General features: G+C 39.5%; 1 protein-coding gene across 1 annotated transcript; it reads left to right on the top strand.

Moving 5' to 3' along the window:
- Positions 1-27: 27 nt before the first annotated feature.
- Positions 28-27,967, top strand: RPP30 (ribonuclease P/MRP subunit p30). Its single transcript, XM_005896317.3, has 11 exons — positions 28-156; positions 1,635-1,690; positions 2,222-2,278; positions 3,451-3,525; positions 6,355-6,426; positions 12,231-12,320; positions 21,330-21,446; positions 21,999-22,028; positions 22,439-22,476; positions 22,840-22,919; positions 27,433-27,967. Exons 1-11 carry the CDS (start codon positions 75-77, stop codon positions 27,540-27,542), a joined length of 807 nt encoding a protein of 268 aa, XP_005896379.1. The 5' UTR covers positions 28-74; the 3' UTR covers positions 27,543-27,967.
- The last annotated feature ends 21 nt before the right edge of the window (positions 27,968-27,988 follow it).

The raw sequence follows: 27,988 nt of genomic DNA, 5'->3' as shown, positions 1-27,988 counted from the left end.
ACTGCAGTTCCCGGCATGCCCGAGGAGGCGGGGCCCAGAGGCTGCGCCGGCGCCAGGGTTCACGTGACTTCAGCATGGCGGTGTTTGCCGATTTGGACCTGCGGGCGGGTTCCGACCTGAAGGCGCTGCGTGGGCTCGTGGAGAACGCTGCTCACCGTGAGTCTCCCGGGCTTCGCGGGCCCCCGTGCCTGCGCTGTCTCGCTGTCCCTAGGCTGTCGAGCCATGCTCTGGAGAGACCCGGCGGGCCTAGTTCTGGTGTCCTGGGGCCTCCGGCGTGTCCTTGGAAACTGATGCCCCTGCGGTGTTGCTCTGACCCGCGGGAAACTCGAAAGCACTGGGGAGACGTTACCCAGTCCAGCTCCTTCTGTCTTGGGAATTGAGGAAACTGAGGCCCTGACATGGCGGGGGATCTGCATGGGCCTCACAGCTGATGGATAGAAGAAAACAGGGCTCCCAAGTGTACACCTACACGAGTGGTTTTTATATCGCCCCTTCCTGCGTCTCTTGACATTGTCCTGATGCTGTCAAATGCTGGAAACTGATGCAGAAGTACTGTGGGGGCCCTGAGAATGGGGAGGGGGCATGTGGTTCAGAGTGTTGGAATGTTATTTACACGGAGAGTAAGTGGAGGCGGAGGACTTACTAGGAAGGTGGGAGGAGAGCAGAATGGCTAGAATGTTACTCCTGTTTGAATCCAGGGGAAACAAAAGCCGTGAGAGGTAAGACCTCATCTAAATTATTGAAGTGAATCGCAACTGCTAAGTGGGGATAGAAGGGTTTCAAAAGAAAAGGTTTCTTCAGGGTCTGTTAAGTAATGGATGCTCAGTAAATATTTGAGAGACGAAGAAAAGGACCTTGGACAAACTGATGAGGGAGGAGACCACTATTTTGGCCTTAATATGCGTTATCTTTTAATATTAATATCCTGTCGTCACCGTTGGTGTTTAAATAGCTTAAAGATTGGAGTCATGATTTAAACATATTTTTGAAGTCCACATGTCCGGAACAGTGCTGTGTTGAGGCTGATAAAGCCAGGCCCTGGCTTCATAGAGTTTTCAGTCTCTTGGTGGGTAGCTCAAAGGAGAACGTGGACATTGGTGTGAATTAGTGGTCATCCTGTTTCTCCTTAGCAAAAGGGTCTCTGAAGAAGTAGAAAGGGTAAAAAGCAACAGAAAAAATGACAACAACGTAAGAATGAAGTTGATAGTGAAAAAAGTATAAATTTGATGAGATGAAAATGAACATAGGGACACGAAAAAGAATAATGGTTGAAAGAAGATAGGCAAAGATAAGGGTCTTTGTTGTCATGCTGATAATACATCACCAAAGTCAAACAAAGCCCAGTGTCTGTGCCAGGCACTGTTCTAAAACATCCAGCGTGTGTTATCTTAATTCTCATGACAGTTGTATGAGATGAATCCTGATACTATCACCATTTGGCAGATGAAGAACCTGAAACTTAAGGTTAAGTAACTTTTAAGTGGAAATGTTCAGGTTTGAGAACAGGCAAATCTGACTCCAGAGTCCATACTCATAACCATTCTTCTACCTTGTAGTCTTGACATGAATTGGTATGAGCTTATGTGTAAAAGAGGTTGTTGTATTTGACAAGAATGTTCAATTTTTCTTTTCAGTGGGCTATTCAGTTGTTGCCATCAATCATGTTGTTGAATTTAAGGAAAAGAAACAGGTAAAATAGATTTCTGACAATAATAACCAGCATTTATAATTATTTTGTGTGTATTGGTAATGTGGAAGCTACAAATGAGCACTCTTTGTGCATTATTTTATATGTTAACAGTTGAGCTGATACATATCTGTGCAAATGATAACTTTTTTGTGAAGTGCTGGCGTATGGTGTAAAGATTCTTAAAGTTGGTTTGATGTTAAGTAACTTTAAAAGTGCATTGTTGTTGTTTAAACTGTAATCACAATATTTAATCTTTTTTATTTTACTGTCATGGACTCATTACTGAATGATTGCCCTTCTGAACATACTAGTAAATATGTGTATCTCTCCTTAGACCAACAACTGTTCCTTACAGATTGTTTCATTCTAAAAAATTGTTGTTCATCCTCCCTTTCCATTGATGTTCTCCTGTCCTACTCGGCTTCAAATTTCTTCATTAAAAAACACATGCATGCACATACACACAGCTTATTTAGGGTTTCTGCATGCTAGAAATAAGCTTTCTGAAAACTTATTCTTTATTTGTCATAGGAAATTGAAAAACCGGTAGCTGTTTCTGAACTTTTTACAACTTTGCCAATTGTACAGGTAAGTGCTTTGTTTAAGAAACATAATATGTACTCATCCAGTTCAGACATTCCCAGTCATACGTTTGGTTCTCTAACCTGCACTGCCCCTTCCTTTGTCTACCAGTCTTACCTTTCCATGAAGACTTAGTTTTTCCATGAAACATTATGTACATCTCTTTTTCTCTAGCTATACAGGTATACCTCAGAGATGCTGTGGGTCTGGTTCCAGACTACCACATTAAAGCAAGTCACGAATGTTTTGGTTTCCTGATTCATGTTAAGTTTATGCTTACATTGTTAAGTGTGCAGCAGCATTATATCTTAAAAAAACACAATGTTTATCTTAATTTTAAAAAGTATTTTACTGCTTAAAAATGTGCTCACCATTGTCTGAGTCTTCAGTAAGTTATAATCTTTTTGCCAGGGGAGGGTCTTACATTGATGCTAAAGCCTGCTGACTGATCAGGGTGGTGGTTGCTAAGGCTGGGGTGGCTGTGGCCATTTCTTAAAATAAGACAACGATGAATTTGCTGCATGAAACCTCTCAGTACAGTTTCTCTGTAGCATGCAACGCTGTTTGATAGTATTTTACCCACAGTGAATCTTCTTTCAAAATTGGAGTGAGTCCTCTCATACCCTGCCACTGCTTTATTAACTAAAAGTTTATATAATATTCTCAATCCTTTGTTGTTATTTCAACAATAGATTAAGTTCAATGTCTGACATGTGTGTGGTCTTTGACACTGCAAACAATTACAATAGTATCATCAGAGATCAGGGAATTCCCTGGCAGTCTAGTGATTAGGACTTAGGCAAAATCAGTAATCACAGATCCCTGTAACAAATATGATAATAATGAAAAAATGTGAAATATTGGGAGAAAAATGAAAATGTGACACAGAGACGAGAGTGAGCAAATGCTGTTGGAAAATGACGCATCATAATAGACTTGCTCAATACAAGATTGCCACCGATCTTCAGTTTGTAAAAAAAAAACAAAAGCAATATCAGTGAAGCAGAACAAAGCAAAACACAATAAAACAAAGTATACCTCTATTATAAATTCCTTGAGAGTTAGGGCTAGGTTTTACTGATCTTCACTATTCTGTATTGTTAGTACCTTTTAATGAGTACTTTCCACTGGTAAGGAGGAAAATCAGTCATCTGTATTTTGTGCTTTTTTTATTACAGGGAAAATCAAAACCAATTAAAATTTTAACTAGACTAACAATTATCGTTTCGGATCCGTCTCACTGTAATGTGTTGGTAAGTTATTTTTCTTCTCTCTTGGTCTTAACACTTGCTTTTCAACTCACCTCATTCTTACATCTTCCCTAACCCCCAGTGTATGACACTTGACTGCTCTCCTTAGCTCAGAATTCACATGGTATAATAGAGTCTCTTCTATTCATGACACATGTATAAGGATTAAAGCTTTTAAAGATTTAAAGAGTCTTCCAGTGACTGGTATTCATTGAATTTACACAACCCAGACATAGAGTACTGGTGATGTTGCTATGAGTAATACAGACATAATCCTTTGGAAAATGGGAAAAATGTTTAAAAAGTGGGAGATAGTAAATAAGGAATGTTCTGGGAGTGTGTAACAGGAGGCCAAGCTGAGGAAGCTGATGTTCAAACTGTGGCCATACAAATCAGTGAATGTTATTGGTGCCAGATAGGGAGAGGATATTCCCCCAGACAGGATAAATTATGCAAGATTCTAAATCCCAGAAAAACATGGTGCATGGTGGGAAATGAAATGCCAGTTGAGTTGAGCCTGATGAGCTGTCTTAACCTAGGATGATGTTAGAAACGTAGGTCTGGGTGAGCAATTAGAAGAAGCCTTTGAAGGTTTTAACTAAGGGAGTACAGTTATGAGATTTGCATTATAGAGAATGGATCAAAGGGGATAAAGGAAGGGATTTGATAAAGGATAGGATAAGGGAAGGTGGGGGAGGGGAGGATTGACAGGATTTGATGTTGATTGGATCGAAGGTGGTGATTCCCTGCTTTGGCCTGAGCAGCCAGATAGGTAGATGGTACCATTTCCTGAGATGAAACATACAAAGAGAAATAAGTGTCAGATCATCATGTTTGAGACACAGTAAGTTCTTGTAAGAGTTCCAGTGAAAAGACAGTCACAATCATGTCCAACTCTTTGTAACCCCATGGACTGTAGCCCACCAGGTTCCTCTGTCCTTGGAATTCTCCACTCAAGAATACTGGAGTGGATTGCTATTTCCTTTTCCAGGGGATCTTTCCAACCCAGGGATCAAACCCCGGTCTCCTGCATTGCAGGTAGACTCTTTACCAACTGAGCCACCAGAGACGCCGCAAGAGTTCAAGTGGAGCTTGTCAAATGAGTAGTTGGAAAAAAAGGACGTGGCCCTCAGAAGAGGAACCGCAATTCAAGATACTCATTTGGAAGTGGTCACCTTGTAGAGAGTAATTGTACTCATGAGAATGGATGAGACTCCCTGGTCAAAGTATAATATGGGAGGAGAAGGTCTGGGACAGAATCCTAAGGAACATCTATATTCAGTGGTGGAGTAGAGGGTGAGCTAGGATGGGAGACTGAGACGGGCCATCTGAGGAGTAGGTGGACAATGAGGAACATGAGAAGGGTGAGCAACATCAGCGTACCTGAGGAGAAGGGCTAAAACGTGTCTTGGACAGGCAAGTTCCCTAATGACATGGTGGTCATTGGTTGCCTTACGAAAAGCCATTTCCATGGGAATGATTGGGCTATGAGAAAATACAGCCAGTGTCTGCTGCTAACTTTGCTTAACCAACTTCACTCCATGGAGGAACAGGAGGCTTGGGATGCTGGTGAGAACCTGCTGTCTAGATTTTGTTTGTTAAATGGAGACTTGCAAATAGCTGGTGCTGATGTGATGAATCAGTGAGGGAGGGAGAGAGTGAGATCTCTGAGAACATAAGCTGTTTCATCATTAGCTGGAATGGCCTCCTCTCTCATAGAAAAGGAGTAATCAAGGAAGGGCTGGCCTCCTTTCTAACAATTAGCATTGCTAAAGAAATTATGAAAAACCAAATTTGGGGTTTTTTTATAGCTGCAGGTTACATTCCAGTTCTCTAAGCCTGGGGAGACATAGAAGTGACTTTTTATGGTCACAGACTTTGATTTTTCTCGTTACCATGAACATCCTGGTGGCCCCTTTCAGTCCCTATCCCAAGTGGGAGTGTCAAGCCGAGGAAAAGAGTACTGGATCCTGACTTTTTCTGAGACCTAGAACCTGCCCTGTCTTGGCATGCATCTGCCCAGTGGGTTTGCTTAGCTGCTCAAGCCCAGTACCTGCTGCATCTCTTCACCCGTTCTGTTTCCTCCTTTAATTTTTATCTTGCTTTTTCTTTTTACAGAATAAGAGGTAAAATATTTAAAAGGTGCCAAAGGGAAAGAAGAAATAGCACATATTATCTCATCATTCAGTGATTGTAAACTTGAATATGTATTTTTTCAGCCTTTTCACATGCATACACATACAGTATCAGTTTGAGACTTTCTTTTATAAATAATCTTTAACTGATAAATCTCTCTCCTTCTGTCGGAGGGCTCTTGGTTATTTTCTTACACATCTAGCAGTTTAATTTGTATTTAACAGTATTCTCATCGTGAACCTAATCACGTCATACTTAGTCATGTATAATTCTCGTCTCACCAAAAAATGATAAGCTCCACTGAAAGCAGACACATGCCTTAAATGATTTTGTATCCCTAGTGCCCTACATATAGCAGGTGCTCAGTCAATTTCTGTCAAGCTCCTCTGCTAGCTTATAAGAGCAGGAGCTGTCTAATTTGATTTTTGTGTCTCAAACAAAATGTTTGATATACAGGTAAAACATGATAATGTGGGAAGGAAGGAGAGATGATTGATGAGATGGGTGTTGATAACTGGAGTCTTATGTGCTGAGAAAGTCTTTTCTGTCAACATACAAAGCAAGGCAAAAATGTCAGTGGCAGATTATAGGTATTACAAGATTGAAATGTGAGTGCAGCCAGGACACTAGTCAGAATCCCATAAGCATTTGTTGTTGTGTTGTTCCTGTACGGTAACATTCTTTTCATTTTACTAGAGAGCAACTTCTTCAAGAGTCCGGCTGTATGATATTGTTGCAGTTTTTCCAAAGACAGAAAAACTTTTTCATGTAAGTAACAGTAAAAGAAAATAGTACTCATTATTTTACATAAGAAGTCTGATGTTGTACCTTTGTAGATGACCTGTTTGATCTCATCTGGAAACATTGAGGATTTTTCGTTTATATGTGGAGTCCTGGAACTGCCTGAGAGTGTATTTGGGTGGCATATTTTGTTTTGTTTGTTCTGCTAGATATTTGATGGGCTGATACAAAGAGAGTCCATCAAGTTTTCCTCTTTTTAAAAAAAAAATAATTTTGTTTATTTTTATACTTCTGGCTGTGCTGGGTCTTTGCTGTGCAGACTTTTCTCTACCTGTGGGCGGGGGGCTGCTTTTCCTAGTATTGCATGGGCTTCTCTTGTAGGTGGCTCCTCCTGTTGTGGAGCTCTAGGGCAAGTCAGCTTCAGAAGTTGTGGCTCTCAGGTTTAGTTGCCCCGTGGCATGTGGGATCTTCCCATGTCAGGGATCAAACCTGTGTCTCCTGCATTAGCAAGTGGATTCTTTACCACTTCAGTTTCTGTCCTTGCTATTTGCTGCTGCGTATTACAGAAGAAAGGCACGAGATTCTACTGTGACATAAAAGGTCCTTCTCTGCTTCGCTTCTCCTTTGTGTGCTCAGAGGCGTGGTCCGTATGCTAGCATGATCATGGTCTTCTAGATATCCTTCAGAATCAACTGTCTGCTGGTGTTCCTTTTTGTTTAAGAGAACCTTTATGAATTTCTTTTCAAATGGCCATTTCTGTGACTTTTTAGGAGGCAGAGTTGTTTAATGTATATGTTCAATACATTTTGTCAGCTTGAGACAGAACACATTGGGAGTTGTTAGTGATCACAGGAGAAAAGAAATCAACTGTAATAATAGTTTTTCAGGAATATGTTTTACCGTGTAAAGTGAGATATAGCTGCTTTTAGAAATTAAGGAATGTTGACTTTGTCTCAGTTCAAGAAAATAGCCATCTACCAAAAAGTGTATCCACCAAAGGGGTGTTATGGAGCTGGTCTTTAATGTTTTAATTTTACAACATAATCGATTTTTAAGTAGTCTGTTCTAAAATTATAAGAAGATTTTCCCTAAGTTTATTCCAGTAGATGGAGCTGTTGACTAAGGAGACTTCTGTGTGATAAATTTAGTTTTTGAGGTACACTCACAATTTCCATTGTTTATATTAATGCAGGGAAACAGCACAAGTTAGCAATGAATTCCCCTTTTTTGCTGACTCCTTTTCTGAAATGCTCAGTTATAGTAATTCCCTAGAATTTCATTTCAGAGAAAAGGGAAGTAGGATCGAGTGGATCTTAGACATCAGAGACCCCTGTGGAACCTTTTAAAATCAGGCAGGCTCAGATCTCCACCATGGGAGATTCTGATTAGGCAGGTTTTGGGGTTGAGCTTGGGTATCTGTTTTTTTTAAGTTCCACACGGGATTCTGATTCAGTATGGAAACCCTTAAGAGAAACATGAATATGTCCAGATTTGTTAAGCAGCAACTTAGTTTTTTATTAAATATTAACAACTCGGTTATAATGTAGATTAAAAGTTGATAGTATACCTAATTTTTTATTGTACCCTTGTGTTTTGAATTGATTTTGAAGAGCATACATCCTACATTTCCATAGCCATTTATTTGATTAGAGAAAACAGCCCAGGGGTAATTGGGATGAATGCTTATTATTATCGCCATTTTGTAGAAGAGAAAATTGAAGCTCAGGCTAAATGATTTGCTCTAAACCTCAGGTAACGTGTCATAGAACTAGGACTATGGTGTTAGAATGCATTATAATTTGATACAGTGAATTTATCTTACTGTTTTCCTCAGATTATTCTCAAATTTTAGGTCAGAAATATGAACACATAATTCATGATAGTGGGTGGAAGAGTTAGAAATATTCTGGAAGATGGATAAAAGCTATAAATAATTGGCAGAGTATTTGTTTGGGATTGACTGTAGAAAAAAGTTTTTAAAATCAGAACATTTTTCCATATCTTACCCATTCTTTAAGATTCAGTTGAAGTTGGCACTCCTTGTTTTCTATAGAAAATCCATTTAAAAAGATTTTTCTTACAATCGTAAAGCTTGAAATTGGATCAAATGCAAGCAATTTGTTGCTTAACAGGTTATGTTCTATTAAGTGATTTTGTTTGATAAGTTGATTATTTAGAATGTAGGCAAGTGTCTCTGTAGATAGGATATTCTAAAACTAAGGTCTCAAAAATGAATCGTAAAAGTATTCCTAAACACATGTTAGCAATTAGTAGTATGAAATCTAACCACCTTAAGTAGCGTTGTTTCCATGGGAATTAACGTACTAGTTTCCACTCAGAGTATCTGAAAGATATCTAATAGATAAACCCTTTTTCTCTATAGTTACCCCAGGGGATAAGGCAAAGATGAAAGGTTGTAAGCTGAGTCCATTGGCCAGGGCTTCTTGGGATGGGGGTGGCTGTGGAATGTGGCAGAGAAAGTTACATAGAAGTTTCAGGAGCTTCTGAGTTAGTTATTGCCATTTAGGAATTTTTAAAAAAATTTTATTGAAGTATAATTGATTGTTGTGTTAATTTCTGCTGTGAGGCATAATGATTCAATTACACATATTTTTCTTCATATTCTTTCCCATTATTTTTCCCATTTAGGACTGGACAGGGTGAGGAGAATTCAACCTGTTTAGTCCAGCGGCCTCCAATCTACTTTGAGTGTGTACTGTATCAGTTTGAAAAAATACTGGTCCTACATCCCCAATATATGTGTTTATTTTCTTTTAAATTATTTGATGGGTATATTTATTTTCTTTTAAATTATTTGCATGCTCCATTATATCAGTGTGCTTTATGAAATAATATACACACACTGAACAAAATATTTTAAGAGAAGGAATTAAAAATAAGTGAAAATTAAAGTTCTCTTTTCTTCCTGCTCCCAAAATCCATCCCTTACCCTTTGCAGAGCATTTTTGTACTAACACCTGGGGCTACCGAAAAGGGCGGATCTTTCCAGGCTCCTTTTAAGGTGTGGTCTGGCTGCACTGGCTCAGATTTGCCATGAAAATTTGTTGAAATGCAGGTGATTAGACCCTCCTTACTGAATTGATTGCTGGGAATAGGGCCTGGTAATCTCCATTTTAAGCAAATTCTTGAGGGGAGGATTTTTTTTTTTTTTAAAACATGGGTTTAAAGGTTGGGAGGATCCATTTATGGGCATCTCTTTTCACTGGCAAGCCTGGTTCTTCCTTGCATAAAACACCAGATGTACCAATCTGACATCCATGAAGGATTTGGGGGAGACTGAACCTTCTCCCTCTTACTCTCCTTGTTCCATAAAATCAAAGATAAGTGTATGTGTGTATGTACCATTTGGGGAATACCTTCCTTAAATCCTCATAAGAGTCTTTGCCCAGAGGAAGATTAAGAACAGTTGATACGAATTCATATACAACCTGCCAAAACCACTGTAATCAAATTCTTAATCACAAGTATTTGGACATAATGTAATCATTTTTAATGATTTAGAAAGTATTTCATTATAATGTGAACATTAAACATTAGCTCTTATTTTATAGTTACCTAAGTGTATCAGTTGAACATTTGGATTAATAGCTAAATAACAAAAGAACTGGCTTTGAGACATTTTAAGTCTAAGGTGCCAAGTAGAGCTGTCCTTTGTAACTGAAGATTTATTATAATGCATGTATTTAAACCAACACAGGGGATTTTCTTTAAATTAACCCTGGGGAAAAAAGAGCAATACATAATCAAGTAACCTAATTTAGCTTTACGCTGGAGAAGAATGTTTTACAGGCTTTTAAGAAATGAATCAGCTTTTTGAAATGAAAAATAATTTGTGCTTGTAATAATAAATTCAAAGAGTGCAAAGAGGTGTACGCTGAAAAGTACACCATCCTCCTACTTAAAACGCCTTGTCCCTTTTCTTCAGAGGCAACCACAGTCAGAAGGTCTTGGGTTCCTTTTCAGGAGTATTTTCACCCAGTCCTTCTTCATTCCCCTCTCCCTTTCCTGCCTTCCTTCCTGACGCCTTGCTTTGTTCACCTGCCAGTAGTTCCATAATATCCATTTGAGAGGTGCCTCGCTGCATAGAAGGAGTCAGCGTGTTCTATTGTGTAAAGCAACCCTGTTTGTTTAAGTAAAATTGAGGAATGTTTACTCATGTCTAACCTTTTGTGATTGGTACTGCAGCAAATGTTCTTTCACTAATATCCTGAAGCATTTATAGGGTATAAAGCTATAGAACAGACTTCCGGTCTCTATAGGATACATTCCTATAGGTACTTCTGGTCTCTGTAGGATACCTTCCTATAGGTGAAATATGCTGATGTGTGCATGTAAAATCTTGATACCTGTTGCCGAAATGCTTTTCGAGACTGATTCTGAAAACCCTGTGAGTCCGTTTGTTTGTTCTTGTGTCACCTGTATATTACTAAACTTTATGATCTTTGCCAGTCTGATAGTGTAAAAATGGCAAACAGAAGCTGAATTTGTTTTAGTTTTACCTGCTATTCAGAGCTTTTCTCATCCATTCTTAGCAAATTTTCAATGACTTTTATGAGTTAGACAGCTGTAGCAGTTGGGATGGGACAGGTCCTTTATGAGCCGAGTGTCTGCCAGAGCAGCATTACTTCCCAGGCTTACTAAGTTACTGAGACTGTCTTAAAGCCAGGCAGCCTCGGATCACTTCCTGCTTCCTGGAACCCTGAGGTGGGGGTAGCAGTGAGAGGAGCAGGGGTTCTGAAGAAAAAGTGTAAGATGTGCCTGTCCTGTCATTGCTAAAGGTCAAGCCTACCCTGCAGGGCATTGTCACCCCATCTCGACCCATTTCTCTTGGTCATTGCCACTGATGTTAGATTGCCAGCACAGCCACCCTGGCAGCTGGAATTTGTTCATCAAGCCTGACTATACCAGCATTGATAGTGAGGCTTATTTTTTGTCATGGTAGGGAAGAGCCAATTCTTTTTATCTCTGTAAATCAAATAATAGCAAAATGAGAGCCGGATGTGCAGCTTCTAGCCTGCACTTTTAAGCTAGTAACCACTCCTCAGCTTTATTTTCCTTCCCTGTTCTTCCTTTTATCCTCGTTTCCTTATCCATTTATTTTTGTCTTGCATGTATTTTTTTATAAGCAGTTTCAGATCTCTTTTGGAAGTAAATGCAGAGTGTCAACAAGTAATAGTAAAAATGAGAAGAAAGGAGAGAAATTAACAGTTTAAAAAATGCATTCAGAATCATTTGATTTACAACAGTTCTCCTTTGACCATTTGTGGAGATGCTTTGTTTCTATCAGCATTTGAACAAAATGCTGTTGGTAGTGCCACGTGTTTCTTTGACCACTCAGTAGACTGATCGGACCCATAGATGTGGGACAATTGCTGGCACAAAAATAAAGAATTTCTGGAGAAAGTGGACCATGCATACGTTCCTTTTAGCTTTGCTTTTTTTTTTTGGGTATCAGAACCGTTTCCTTTTTCTGGAACAATCTGAAGTAACCTTCCAGAAATTGAGCCTCTCTTAGCAACCTCTCCTTGTGTAGCTGACCGTGGATTAGAGGGTCTCTGGACCATGTCTGTTGAGATGTTCTGTAGACATACCACCCTACTTCAGCTGGATTGCAGCTAAACCATTCAAACCAAATGTGAATGGCTAACCATTGGTTTTGCAACTGGACGGATGCATTGAACACAGAACCCTACAGTGTCCATTGAGTGAGCCATATCTATTGGCATTTCTTTATGGCATGTTTGACCCTACCACACTCTTAACATGTGCCAGTTTTGCTTTTGGTTTTACGTGTGTTTTCTCCTTGACAGGTTGCTTGTACACATTTAGATGTGGATTTAGTCTGCATAACTGTGACAGAGAAGCTACCATTTTACTTCAAAAGACCCCCTATTAATGTGGTAAGTGTCACACTTTGTTCTGTATGTGAATCTCTAGATGTGGGTTAACATGCTGGGAAAGGGGCAGAGGAAACCGCTGTTTTTAGAGGGGAAAAATCAAAGGCTGGTAATAAATAGACAACTTAAAGGATTTTATTGTGCAAGCTGACTAAAGGCTGAAAGAAAGCTTAATATAAAAAATAACCAATAAATTACCAAGGTGTGTTTGAAAGGCCTCAGGAAATTTCCTAAGCGGATAGCTAATAATAATGGACACTTACAGTCTGCATGTTGCATATTAAGGAGACAGAGAAGCCAAGAAAGGAGGAGGGAAAAAATAGGGTTCTCATGGCAGCAGCAAACTGGAAAGGGGAGTGGGGTGGCAGGGAATGGAAAGCACAGCAGGCGTAGTCTGTGCCCAGTTAAAATCTGCACCGAGGTGTGCCGGCTCACACAAAGAGCCAGCGTTGCTTTGTAATGACCAAAGAAGGTGACCCCGCGTTGTCTCCTTCTATAGAATCTTTCTCGTTACCTTTCTACATACTTTCTCATTTTCTTCTACTCGTTATCTTCCATCTGTCACACCTTTTTATAAGTCTTATTCTATCATGAAAGTGAGATTGCTTCACATTGGGAGCTATAAGGTTGGCACAGCTGTCAACTATTTGCATTGGCAACCGGATCCTGGGAAGAGTCAGGATGCTATTTTAGAACAGAGTCTTCTGAAGCTGTTTCCCATTCTCAAAAAGTGCTGTTGAAGGAGAAAAAAAAGGTTTAACAGTCTAGATTACATACCCAACCCTGTCAGAATTGGAAAATTAAAAATTTATGGGTTTTTTTCAGGATAGGTAACTCCCCTATTCATTTGTCTCTGGAGAATCTTTTGTTTCCCTCTCTGCTGCTAAGGAGCTGGCTTGATGCTGAGAATAGGCAGAGACGGTAAAGAGGAGAAAATTGATCTGTATGGTATGGAAAAATTGAATCCGGTGTGGAAAAAGTTGAAGATGGCTTATGTTCTACCCCTGAATGTATGCTACTGTAAAGCATTCAAGAGTAATATTTTGAAAAGTATTCAAAATTTTAGAGTTATATATTTAAAGGAAAAACTATTAAACAGCTCTTTGCTGATTAATAATGAGAATATACGGAACATATGTATAACAACACGCTCGAATCATTGTTTCCCCATGTTCTTGCCAATACTTATAGATAAATGAGTAAACACTTTTAAAAAAAGGCCCTAAATCATCACGTTTTAGAATTGGAAATCTATGTTGTTTTAACAGCTCACTTGTCAAACATGGTGAAATGAAGGCAAGGAGAAGCTGTACAGCTCTTCAGACCCAGGGTTGGGACAGACCAGGTTGATTTCCATTGGGTGAGACCTCCGATGTGCCCTAGCTACCATGTTGAAAGCTCAGACTAACAGAGTACCTGAGGTGGTGACAGTCCTACTGGCCTCACGTGTTGGTCCTCCCCTGCGGAGCAGGCTTTGTCTCCAGAAGTTTGCCAAGGCTTCTTACCAGCTCCAGTTTGCCATTCCAGTTTACATGTAAATGGCATTTCCCATAAGTTGCTCTTAAACTTTCAACTTCTTTACTGTTCTCTTTACCCTGATGAACAAGGAAGGCCATTTTTTAGATGACTTTGCCTGAGTAAACCCACATACAATACTGTGTTCTTGGTTGGGAGGAGACAGTGACATGTGATGCTAAGGCCAAGTCCGTGGAATGGACAGCAGTTCACAGCACTTAATTCCTCTCATCCCACAACAATGCTAAGCCACCCAGTGGCAGTTTTGGGGATGTCTATTGGTTTCTTATGAACCTGCCCTACTGTTCAACCCAGATTGTAAGCTTCTAGGAAGCACCAACCGTGTCATGGTCTTTTCTTAATTACCCCAATACCTTCTCTTTAATGAGTCCTCCCTAAAATTTTCAGTTGAATGAGTATACATCTAATTTCATATTGTCAAGGTGCAACTTAGGGAACACAAGCAAATCCTGCAAGCCATTAACCCTTAGCTGTTGTCAGGGCTCAGCAGGCAGCCTCCACAGTGAGAGGAGTCGGGCACTGGGGCATGAGGAGGAGACGCCCCAGGACAGCCCACCTTCCAGTTCCATCTGTAAGGTCAGGAAGGTACTATTTTTTGATGGGTATTTTTGGCCACATTCCCACATTTTTCAATGTAAGAATTCTGAAAAGTAAAAATTTGACAAGTGAGACGGATATGCAGTATTTAACACACTGTCTGCTTTTTTTAAAATCTGGTGTGAACATTTTACATATGTTGTTTAATAAAAACTAGATGATGGAGTGGAGGGAAGGCTGTGCAGCCTTATTTTTAGTCTTTGTCTAGTGTATAAGTAGGCTGCGGTGTGAATTGGTCAGGAAGCAGAAGAGTCCCTGTTAATTTCATTCACCTCTTTTTCATTTAAGAGAAACTGGAATTAAAAGTTAAATTAACTAAATTTAAAAGCTAGAAGCATATTGATACAATAAAAGTTACTGAGTTTGTTGTACAGGGTAAAGAGTAGTTGTATAGATGTGTGTATATTATTTATACCTGATAATTATACCTATTATGGATTTGGAACTGTATCCTTAAAGTATGGAAATACATTCCCCATGAAAATATAGAAGATGTAGTGAACGTGGGGAACAATTTAGTCTGAAGTCTTGGTCCTTGCATGCTCTTTTGGCCCTTAGAATGAATTTGTCTTTGACCATGATAAGTTGTTAGCTTGGTTTATAAGGATCACAGTATTGGGTACAGATCTTAGTTTGGATGGAGTGGTGAAAAAAAAAAATGAGCAGTAAGATACTTAATTCATTAGTCTTGACCTCCTGGCCGTAAGGCATGTGAGAATTATCAGCTCAGAAAGTTGGGATTTTAGGTCAAAGGGTACAGATTTTCACTTAGAAAAAGAACTAGTTCCGAGGCTCTAATATACAGCATGGGCGACCGTGGGTAATAGTCAGTATTGTAACTTAAAAGTAGTTGAGAGAAGATCCTAAGCAGTCTCACACAGGAGAAAAAAATGTTAACTATATCAGGTGATGGTTGTGTTAATTATCTTGATCTTGGTAATCATTCTACATTGTAGAGCAATGGTCCCCAGCCTTTTTGGCACCAAGAACTGTTTTCTTGGAAGACAGTTTTTCCATGGACTCGGGGCTTGGGGAGGGGATAGATGTTTTCACTTTGGCCTGCCGCTCATCTCCTGCTGTGTGACCTGGGTCCTAAGAGGCCGTGTACTGCTGCTGGTCCGTGGCCTGGGCACCCCTGATGTAGAGTATTTGTATATCAAATGACCACATTATATACTTTAAATATATACATCATATTTTTCAATCATCCCTCAATACAGCTTTAAGAAGTAAAAGAAGGTTGCAATTATGAAGCAGGGCCCAGGAGCTAAGACATACCAAAGCATTCCTTATATATAATTTTTAGCAGCTTTCATCCCTCTTGGTATCTTCACCACATGCTTACGGCACCATAATTTCAGTTATGTTAATTCCCTCTAGAATCTCCTACAAACCTCCTCTAAAGTCTAAGTAACTTGTAATAGAATCATTTTATCGTATTATAGTTGGGTTTCAAGAAAGTTGAATTCAGCTCCTTTTCTTGGATAACCAAATGACCTCTAATAGCATTTTAAGGTTTAAGCTCTCTCACACTTGCTCTCAGCCCACAGCTTTAAGGTGGGGTAGATGTGAATTCTCTCCATTATGCAGGTGATGTAATTGAGACTCAGGTAGCTTGCATCTCACAACAGGTACACATCTCTCTCAAAGGTTAACTTGGGATTTGTACTCAAGCTTTGATTCTAAATCTGCTGTCATTTTCCTCTTGAGAAATGTTATTTAAAATTACAGCAGAGCTCTTTGTTAAGCACAGAGTAATTTCATATTTTAAAATATCTTTATGAATTCAGGTTTTGAGAAGAATTTTCTTTAAGCAACACCTATCTTCACCTTCATTTTGATTTTTTTTTAAACAGTGTTTTGCCATTGAACAACAACTAAAAGTTTTTTGAGCTATTTTCATGCTCTCTTTGTGAAGTTTTCCCTTCAGCATTTTCTCTAACTCTAATCCATTTGTCTTCTTGGTCCAATTAGTGCCCACTGAAAGAAATCCAGTAAATAGTATCTGAAGCAATGAGGTTGTTCCAGGAATCTTTCCATATATCCTTGAGTTGGGTGTGACTGCTCTATAAACTTTATTTTTCATCACACATACTGTGAACCTAAATGTGTTACGTACTTTATGGATCTAGTGCTTGGAGCAGGGCCAGCAAACTTGGCAGTATCAAAAAATGTCTGTGTGGCAAAAAAAAAACACCACCACCCATCAGAAACAGAGTGGAAAGACTGATGACAGACTGGTGGAAATAGTTTCACTTATGTCATAGACAAATGGCTAGTCTCTTTAATATATAAAGAGCTCCTAGAAGTTGATAGGGCTTCCCTGGTGGCTCAGACGGTAAAAAAATCCACCTTCAATGCGGGATACCTGGGTTTGATCCCTGGGTTGGAAAGATCCCCTGGAGAAGGGCATGGCAACCCACTCCAGTATTCTTGCCTGGAAAATCCCCATGAACAGAGGAGCCTGACAGACAACAGTCCATGGGGTCACAAAGAGTCAAACATGACTGAGCCACTAAGCATGCATGCAGAAGTTGATAAGCTTAGAAAAGAGAGATGTTCAATCCAAAAAAATGGATTAAGAATATGAAAAGGACATTTCACAGGAAAGGAAATACAAATAGGCTGTTAACATATGAAAAGATGCTTAAATTCATCATGCTAAGAGAAATTCACATCAAAAATCATCTATCTGATTGGCACAAACCCAGAAGTTTGATGATACATGGTTGTAAGGCTGTGGGAAAGCAAGGGTTCTCATACTTTGATTTTAACTGTGTAAGTGGAGCAGTCCATATGAGGGAGGGGATAATTTGGCAACAGCTATGAAAATTATGCATGCTTTACCCTCTGACCTAGTGTATTAGTTGCTTGGGGTTATCATAACAAAGTACCACAAATGGGGTGGCTTAAACTAACAGAAATGCGTCAACTCACAGTTCTGGAGACTGGAAGTCTGAAATCAAGACATGGGGTTATGCTCCCTCTGAGACCAGTAGGGGGATCCTACTTTGTCTCTTCCTAGCTTTCTGTGATTTGCTGGCAGTCTTTGGTGGTCGTTGGCCTGCAGCTGCGTAGCTCTGATTTTGCCTGTCTTTACCGCGTGTCTCTATGTCTTCATGTGGTCATCATCTTGTAAGGACACCAGTCATACTGGAATAGGAGTCCGCCCTATTCCAGTAAAACTTCATTTTAATTTACATCTATGGTGACCCTGTTTCCAAATAAGGTTACATCCTAAATACTGAGTATTAGGACCTCTACATAACCTTCATAAGAGACACAATTCAACCTGTAATACCCAGAAATCCCACCTTAGCATTTATTCTACAGATATACTGGAACAACTCAAAGCTATGAGAGGCTTGGTTAAGCGTGCCTTACCTCTGCCGTGGAGTACTGCAGCTCTAAAGCAGTGCTGAAGGTAGGAGCTGACATGGAGAGCCCTTCACGTCAGAACCGCAATGTAGTATGCTATCTTTGGGGTAAAAAAGGAAAACAGATGTTGTTCATACTTGCTTATATTTGTATGAAGAAACTCTGGGAAAAGACGTAAGAAATGAATAAGTGTGATTATCGGAGACGGGGGTGGGGCAAACAGGGGCAGAGAGGCAATTAAGACTCTCTGTTGCTTTCTTGTGTTACTTGATAGTGAATCGTATGAACGAGTTACCTGTCTCAAGAATGATACACCAAGAGTGTCCTCCTTTGCAATTCAGTAAGGAACTAATTTTTAGGAAATAAACAGGGAATCTGTATATTGTCCCAGTAATCAGCCCCCTATTTTCTTTCTCTCTTCTTTCTCTTAAGCTTTGCTTTAGTTCTTGGGATTGTGCCACCACTACCTCTCTTCACATGTCACACACCTGCTCTTGGTTTGTAGCATCGTTATGACTTACTTCTCATTAGTAGAGAAATATCTGCTTATTCCAGAACCTTTGGTCAGAGATGCAAACAAAAGCTAATCAAGCACGCGCTGGCATTTCTTATGACAAGGCTGTTATGAACAATCAGTTGATGAGCTTAAGGCAATTTACATTAAAATGGGCTTGGAAGCAGGAGCACAGGTAATGAGTCTGTATTTCATCTATCTAAAATTTTTAAATAAAGTGTTGTGAAAGAAGTGTTCACAGCCTTCAGTAGCACATTATCTTCAGTTTCTGAGTTTTCTTTCCATTTTAAAAGTGAATTTGACTAATGTACTAAGATCAGAATCAGAACTTCTTTCTTAAAAAATAATTAAGTGGATAATTATGTCCATTAACCCTCTCCACGCCCAAAAAAATTGTTTTTATTTTGCTCTGGTCCCCAGGGGGGCGGGAGGTGGGGGAGAAGCAAGAATACTTTGGGACCTGGTCACCTAGTTCTGTGTGTCACCTGCATCTTCTATTTCTCCTCTTACCGACCTGTACTGTAGTTCAGCAGCTAGAGGGATGAGGAAAAGAAGTACATGTAAGTAAGCCTCTTTGGCTAATTAGTAGTTTTGGTTAGAGAAACAGCCAGGGGGATAGTTGAGAATATGGTTGAAAGACATGATTTGGTTTGTCTGTGAATTTCAATTTGCCAAGTTAACCCTGGTTTCTTTTATGGTGGATAATCCATAGTGAACAGCATTATCATATGACCTCTTTTCCATAAGCTACTATTTATTCCCTCAGAATATTAATGTATTAAATGCTTTTTATATAAAAGAACAGCTCTGTGTTACTGAGAAGTATCATGATGCCAGCTTCCAGATGTCCAAGCTAGACAGGGAGAATGTGGTATATCTTTGTGCCACAAAGAATATCATAACAGACATCATTCCCAGATATAATCAACACAAGACAAAGAATTGGGGGCAGGAAGAAGCTGTCTGAAAAAGAGAGAGGGGGAGGTTGCAGTGTGGAAGACAGGGTGTAAATGCTAATTAAACTAGGATCAGGTATATAGGGAAGCTAAAATAAAATCTGGGCACCTCAAGGCAGCAAGAAGAGGAAAGGGAAGATTAGGGGATGGAAGAAAAGAAGTCTGTATTCAGAAGACAGATTTTTTGCATTACTTTTTACACTCAGGAATAGACCTCCAGCCGTCCTAGCTGGACAGGTCTCAGCCCATCTACCTCCTGGTCTTTGCCTGCTTTACTTACTTTGTTCCTTCAAAAGACCACTGCAGCCATTGTGACTCCAGTCATCACCTCCATGAGAAAATCCATAGATGCTCTGTGTGGCTACTAAGATTAATTCTGTCTCTGTTCTAAAGACCGGCATTGCTGGCCCTACCCATCCTCTTCTAGCCTCCAGTCCCACCACAGGTCTCTCCTCATTCTCTCCTCCCCAGCCTTTGACCTTCTCCACATGCTCCACCACTCCCTCCAACCCTAGAGCCTCTTCATATACCCCTCCCCGCAGCCTGCCTTGCGCAAGTGCTTCACTCTTCTGCTGTTTAACTGATTTAAGTCCTTCCTCACCTACACCTAGACTTCTCCTTGACTTTACTTAGCACAGTGCTGCTGCTGCTAAGTCACTTCAGTCGTGTCCAGCTCTGCGCGACCCCAGAGACGGCAGCCCAGCAGGCTCCCCATCCCTGGGGTGCTCCAGGCAAGAACACTAAAGTGGGTTGCCATTTCCTTCTCCAAGGCATGAAAGTAAAAAGTGAAAGTGAAGTCACTCAGTCGTGTCCAACTCTTAGCGACCCCATGGACCGCAGCCTACCAGGCTCCTCCATCCATGGGATTTTCCAGGCAAGAGTACTGGAGTCGGGTGCCATTGCTTCTCCACTTAGCACAGTGGAAGTTTTTAATTTTTGTGTAATTATTTGATGGTCTCCCCCACTAAACTGGAAGTTTTTAGAAGAGAAGAACCATGTAAGCTTTTGCTCATCATTCCCTTGCACAGCTGGCTTGAAACCCCTCTCTTGTAAATGGATGAAGATGCAAATCACTCTTCAGGGAAGCAGAATAGTGTAGTGGTGGATTTAGTCCCATTGCCACCTCTTCCAGGCTGAACAATCAGTTGATGAGCTTAAGGCAGTTCGCATTAAAATCATCTTATAAGCAGGAGCTCAGGTAATGAGTCTGTATTTCATCTATCTAAAATTTTTAAATAAGGTGTTACCTGTGGATACCTGTGGATTCCACCCTATTAAGAACACCTTAAACAAGAAAGTTTCTTTTTCTCATGTAGAAGGCCAAGCTTGCAAGCTGGGCAATATTGTCAGGGATGCAGGCTGCTTTCCTTGTTTTTGCTGGGCATTCATGAGCCCCGCTTAAGATACTGACTCCATTAATAAAGAAAATGGGGAGATCAGGGCGGGACAGTTAGCTGTCTCTGCCATAGTGCTTTCTAGGCACTGTGGGTGTTGAATAAATACATAAGACTCTCTCAGCACAGTGCCTGGCACATAGCACTTCTTGGCTGTTTGTGTTTCTTTCTTTAGCATATTCACACTAAATCACTTACCCTAGACGCCTTCTACTCCTGTTCTTAGAATGTTTTTGAGTTCTTCATTCTTGGATCAACTTAGTTGGTTTACTACATTTGCAGACAGTCTACCCTGCGTGTAGGGAACACGTCTCCGATTTCCTTTTGATCGTTCATGGAGTAGTAGCCCTTCTGCCACGCCACTGGGACGTTGCTCTCCTCGGCTGTTTATATAAAGTCAGCTTCCCCACAGCTCAGATAAACTCTGTTGACCAAATAGAGCCAAAGGTCTTTTTTCCTCCCATGGATGGTGCCATCCGGGCACAAATATGCCTTTTTTCAAAGCTATACCTGGACATGCAGGAGTTAGGCGAGGAGGGACAGGGTGAGGAAGGAGGTGAGAGGGAAGTTCAGTGAAAATAAAGTAAGACAGTGTGTGTTAGCCTTAACAGTTTTCTCTTCTTCGTTTCCCATGAAGGCAATTGACCGAGGAGTGGGCTTTGAACTTCTCTATAGCCCTGCTATCAAAGACTCTACGATGAGAAGGTACACAATTTCCAACGCCCTCAATTTGATGCAGGTCTGCAAAGGAAAGGTATGGTTCCATAATTTTAGGATGGTTTTCAAATCTGATTGTTTATTATTAATATACTGGGGTTATCCAGCTGATCCTTAGAGCAAAAAGTTCTCAAGGCCCAAGAACAAATTCTACCATTTCAACAGGCTCTGCAGGTCTTAAGAGAGAGAAAAATGCTCTAGGGAAAAATAACACGAAGTGGGGAAGATGTGTTGAAAGTCTTTATCTTTCAGTAAAGAATTGGCCATTTACCTCCTGTGAAAGAATAGTCTGGAGAGCAATTATTTGTCATCATTGAGTTGAATTAAGGTTACATGCCCTTTTCAACTAGTTTTTTAAACTGATTCATCTTTCCTAAGATCTGTTGGGAAGGCCTGTTCTGTTTCTTATTTTAGGCTGCTTTTAGTTTGACATGAGGTCTTTCATCCATCACTTTAATTATGTACCTTATCTTAAGAAGAAGTTGGTGTTTATGTTAAAAATTTGATTGCTGGTTATTTGTATTGTAAGACTCTTCAGTTTTTTCCCACATTTATCTAAGATTAATGTTGATTACTTTCTGTTTTGTAGAATGTAATTATATCTAGTGCTGCAGAAAGGGTAAGTCTGGCATTAAGTACTTTGTTTTCACTTTTCAAGTTTTAAAACTAAAAGGTTTCTAGGGTAGAAATTAAAATAGTAATGTAATAAAAGGTTGTGTTTTCATTTTTAACTTCATTTGCTCATTGTAATTGCTGAAAAGCAATTTTATCCCTATTTATCCCCATTCTTTTGGGGCTTCAAATTTTGTCTATATAAATAGTCTTTCCTTCATATTGTTGTAAAATGCTTTTCAAGGATCTTTTATATTTTCAAAAATGTAAGAAACCCATCAAAATTATAACGACTTAAATTTATGCAGTTGACTTCTTTATTTTTAGATACTTAAGCATCCTATTTACTGCAGATGAAGTCATTGAAATGTTATGAATAACTTTTCTCATATCTATTTTTTGTTCATTTTATTTTAGCCTTTAGAAATAAGAGGCCCATACGATGTGGCAAACTTGTATCCTTTTCTGAATAAGAAGTCATTGCAATTTTCTTTTAGGAAATTTGAATTTAGTATATTAAACTTTAACAAGAGTTTTAAAACTATAAGTCTATCAACTAAGAATTTCAAAAACAAATTACATCAGGCTTAAAGTGCTTTATCCTTTTGTTTTCTGGATGAAGGGTAAAGTAGAAAAGGGGGGAAGAGTAAAAGTTTAGAGTTAAATGAGTCTTTTCTCAAATGCTTTTTCCATTTAGGCTAAGAACTGTAAAATTAAAGTGTCTCTCTCAGTGCCAGGGCAGCTGGCATTGTTGGTTATGTTTCTGTTGGTCTGGTGTCCTCGGCTGATTCTGGGCTGAAATCTTTAACGACACCCAGAGGGTTGCTGTTTGGGCTGTCTGAAAGTGATGCGAAGGCCGCAGTGTCCACCAACTGCCGGGCAGTGCTTCTGCATGGAGGTGAGCACGTTTTTCCAACAGAATCAGAGTGGTCATGTTAAGAGCCAGTCATTTCTGTCAAACAGTTGAGCCATATCAACTTTTATTATCCTGCCCCTCAGAGTTCCTTTAAAATCATCTTTTCTGAACCCACTAGCCGTGTGCATCATTGCTTTTCTTGCCCTTCACTTCAGGCTTTATGTTCTGTAGTGTGTGGAATGAATACACTTTGCCTTGAGTGTTGAATGCGTTCTTTCAAGCTCTACATATGTATCCCTGTCTACATTTTGATAGGCCTCTAATTGCCCTTTCTTCTCCAGAGGGACATGCTTTCCCTGCTGAAAATCACTGATTGAGAGAAGTGAAAAGTGAAAAATACATGTTAAGCCATTGATGAGGAACACAAAAGCACCGAATACATTTTTAAAGATCTAGCCAGCAAACTCAGATCACAACGTTGCACATTTATTACATCTTGTGGTTCTTTTCTCATTTTTTGTTTCCATGTTCAAGTATGCATAGACTTCATGTTTTTTTTTTTTTTAACTCACATTTCATTTACATATATCTACCTCCTTACCCTAATTCTGCTGCTTGAAGGCACTGAATTTATTATTCATCAGATGATAAAAGTTGAATTAGAAGTGTTTGATATGCCAGGACTTTGGAGAATGAAAAAGAGGCTTTTTAAAAGGAAAAAAATGTGTACTTTTGATCTGCTGTTTTTATCTGCATTCTCTTTGTAAATTTTAGTAGTAGTGGTAATGGTCAGGAAGCAGTCTACTTGATACTATCCACATGCGTGTTAAGCTTCAGAACTGGTTGATACATAAAGACTAGGTTATTTAAGAGTAGTTAAGACTAGGTTAAAAGAGTAGTTACTGAGGGCTTGTATACTATGTCTGGATTTTAATGATCTGATTTCTGCTTGGCAGAACTGGTTGCTGTATTGACTTACCACGAATTAGATGATTTTGCTTTTGTTTTCAACATTTTTAGTTTGAGATTCTTTTATTATATACATAACCTAGTCCCATCATATAAGCTCTGGGAATGACCACATTAGAACTTTTATCAAGATTTTCTGAAATTAGGAAATAGTTCAAACTGGTGGTTCTGCCATTATTTTTGTCTATCTTAAGGGAACGTTTAAGTATCATCAAGATTTTGGGTAACAATTAGTGGTCTAAAACAGACTAAGACAAAGAAGGGAAACTAATTTTAAAAATTTAATAGGGAAAAATATGAAGATCTACTCTTGACTTCAAGAACCTCAGCTATTCAACATAAGCTATATCTAAAGCTAGGTTTTTATGGAAGCTAAACTAAAAGAAGTCTTGTGGACTCTAATAGCATTCCCAGTCATTCTAGTTGTGCCCCTGACAGTCCTAGTTTATGCTCTCTGTCCCTGTAGAATTAATAGCACATCTATAGGATAAATTGTAGTTCCCGTGGTTTTAGTTGACATTGGGATCAATGAGACAGTCGTGTGGTGGGATACTAGGATTATTAATTCAACCTAAGGTTCAGTTCAGTTCAGTCACTCAGTTGTGTCCAACTCTCTGTGACCCCACGGACGGCAGCATGCCAGGCTTCCCTGTCCGTCACCAACTCCCGGAGTTTACTCAAACTCATGTCATTGAGTCAGTGATGCCATCCAGCCATCTCATCCTCTGTCATCCCCTTCTCCTCCTGCCTTCAATCTTTTCCGGCATCAGGATCTTTTCAAAAGAGTCAGTTCTTCGCATCAGGTGGCCAGAGTATTAGAGCTTCAGCTTCAGCATCAGTCCTTCCAATGAGTATTGAGGACTGATTTCCTTTAGGATTGACTGGTTTGATCTCCTTGCTGTCCAAGGGACTCTCAAGAGTCCTCTCCAACACCACAGTTCAAAAGCATCAATTCTCCAGTATTCAGCACTCCTTATGGTCCAACTCTCACATCCATACATGACCACTGGAAAACCGTAGCTTTGACTAGACAGACCTTTGTTGGCAGAGTAATGTCTCTGCTTTTTAATATGCTGTCTAGGTTTGTCATAGCTTTTCTTCCAAGCGTCTTTTTAATTTCATGGCTGCAGTCACCATCTGCAGTGATTTTGGAGCCCAAGAAAATAGTCTCTGACTGCTTCCATTGTTTCCTGATGAAAGTGAAAGAAGAGAGTGAAAAAGCTGGCTTAAACTTAACATTCAAAAAACTAAGATCATGGAATCTGGTCCCATCACTTCATGGCAAATAGATGTGGGAAACAGTGGAAACAGTGAGAGCCTAAGTTTACATGAAAAGAATTACTCTATTCTAAGGCAAGAGGATTCAAAGCCTCACTGTCATCCTCTGTACTGGTAAGACCCAACTGGCACCTGCGTCATCCTGAGTGCCACATTTAAGGGCACCACTGCACAGAAGCACTACCAAAAGATGGTTAATTCTTGGAGGGTGTGAAAACCCTATCATGAGAGCAATTGTTGAAAACAGTGCAGGAGTAGATACCTAGAAAACAGAAGAGTTGAAAGCCTTCTCCACATTGGAAGGCTTGCTATAAAGAATCAAAGTTAGATGAGTCCTGTGGGCTTCTAGCAGCCAGTGAATAGCAATTTTAAGGTCAAGACAGAGAAAAGAGGTTTAGGGTCTAAAAGAGTTACTTTAGTAACTATATAAAAATCTTGTTTTTCAGTGATTTATAATCTTGTTGGCTTAGATTAAGAAGTAAATGTTCATGTGATTAAAAAAAATATTTCTGACATAGAACTAAAATAATTTTGAAACTAATCCTTTTTGTTACAAACATTTTTGTTAATTGCTTTTCACAATTTAATTTTTATATTTATTCTGCTGATTTTTAGACTATTACTCATAATCATAGTGATAAAATAAACATCTGTAACATTTTTCTTGGTGAAATGCAAATTTAAGGCAATTTCTGTTTGTTTTGAGGTTCTCTCATTATGTTGGTGTTGTAATGACCTTGAGAGAAGTTTTGTCCCTGTTATAAATTAAAATGCTTTTAAATAACTGACAGAAATTTAGTAGACTTAGTAAATTAATCTTGATAAGTGAGAAGGTAATATTTAACTTTTTAGAAATGACTTTACTTTCTATTACATGAAATGTCTTAATTAAATTTGTGTTTATCAAGTCCCTTTGATTTTATCTCTTGTCACCAAAAGGTCTTGCTTCCTCCCTCATCCTTCCCCATTTCCTAAGGACTAAGTTTAAATCTCTTCGTGGCACTGTGACCTTTCACAAACGACCCCTCCAGCCTTGTTTCCCCTGATTTTTTCACACTCCTCCTTTACACCAGTCATCTTGTCTCCTACGTATTATTTTCTTATCTCTCTCTCCATATCTTTGCAAAGGAAAACTTTCCTTTTTCTTTTCTTTCTTTTATGATAGTGTTATTTCTTTTGTGATACCGTCCTGATTCCTCCAGGCAGGGTTACTTCTCGTGGGGTCTCCATTCCTACTATACTATTATATTTGCCCCTGATGTGCTGTCAGTATGGGTAGAAAGAAGCACTGTTTAGGCTTCTCAGAATCCTCTGTAGATAACACAGTGCCTGGCCCCTTAGTACATTTTTAGCAGAAGTTAGCTAGACTGAAGTTGAACTCTGCTGCCAGCCTGACCTAAACATCTAATAATTTCCATTCTTCTTTGTCCATTGTCAACAACACAAAAGAGATCAATAACCATGTGTATTATTCTTTATTCACTCAACAAGTATTTCTTAAACATTTGTTAAATAACCAGGCATTGCTGTATGTTGGCCATATAATATGATGGATTCTTCAGACAGACACTCATGATCTAGTGAGGGACACAGATAGTGAATGGTCTGTACCATAAAATGAAGTGAGCACACACACCACCATGGATCAGGACGGCTGACTGTTGCACTTGCTGTCCTGGCTCATCCATCTCTACCACACTTTACGCATGTGCTGCCCCAACCTCTGAAACTTGGTTTCTGGCTACATGAGATGCCATTAGAGACAGACCGTTGGAGATAACTTGCCCTGTAATTTTACCCTTGAGGGTAGTCCCTTTGGAATGAACTAGATGTTAATAATATACTGATATTTGTATAAGCTAGGGGCAGGTAAAGGTGATCGCAGTAAATGGCATCAGCACTCACAGCAGTTCATACAGGTTTATCATTTACTTATGCTGTAAGTGACATGGGGATTTCTTCGGAAGGAATGATGCTAAAGCTGAAACTCCAGTACTTTGGCCACCTCATAGGAAGAGGTGACTCATTGGAAAAGACTCTGATGCTGGGAGGGATGGGGCAGGAGGAGAAGGGGACAACAGAGGATGAGATGGCTGGATGACATCACCGACTTGACGGACATGAATTTGGGTAAACTCCAGGAGTTGGTGATGGGCAGGGAGGCCTGGTGTGCTGCAGTTCATGGGATTGCAAAGAGTCGGACACGACTGAGTGACTGAACTGAACTGAACATGGGGATGCTTGTTATACCACCTCTTTAAATCATATCTTAACTTTAAGCACTTTGGTTTCCCTGTTTGATTTATAGAAACTAGAAAAACTGCTTTTGGAATTATTTCCACGGTGAAGAAACCTCGGACATCAGAAGCAGATGATGATTCTCTTCCAGCCTGCAAAAAAGCCAAGTGTGAGAGCTGAAAAGAACCGTCCATCTCAGTCAACACTCCCCTTTCAGAGTCCATCAGCCACTCTGAACAGAAACGGAACCCCCGTATGATTCACTGTTTTCACTTGGAGCCAGATGTCACTAGTCTATAAAAGCAATCTTATATTCAAGCCATTAAAATAACAAAACCTAGTAAAACATTAGAAAAAAAAGACTGTCCCCATACATTAATTTAAATATATTTTAGGAGAAAAACAAAGACAAGTTTGTTTATCCTTTGCATTAAGTGATAAATGGCAGGTATACGTACGATCTTTCAATACAAGAGACTCTAAAAATCTTTCTTGTTCATTTTGAAGTTCATGCTTTTCAGCTTCACTTGGTATATATGACTATTTTTTAGTTTTACTGCTCAAAAAGTGATTATTTTGAGGACTATTAAAACTTTGCTAAAGGATTGACTTTTTAGTTGATCTTT

Source organism: Bos mutus, chromosome 26, assembly GCF_027580195.1.
Source record: "Bos mutus isolate GX-2022 chromosome 26, NWIPB_WYAK_1.1, whole genome shotgun sequence".
Lineage (NCBI taxonomy): Eukaryota > Metazoa > Chordata > Mammalia > Artiodactyla > Bovidae > Bos > Bos mutus.
Note: the sequence above shows the minus strand (reverse complement) of the source record. Positions and strands in the feature narration are given on the sequence as shown.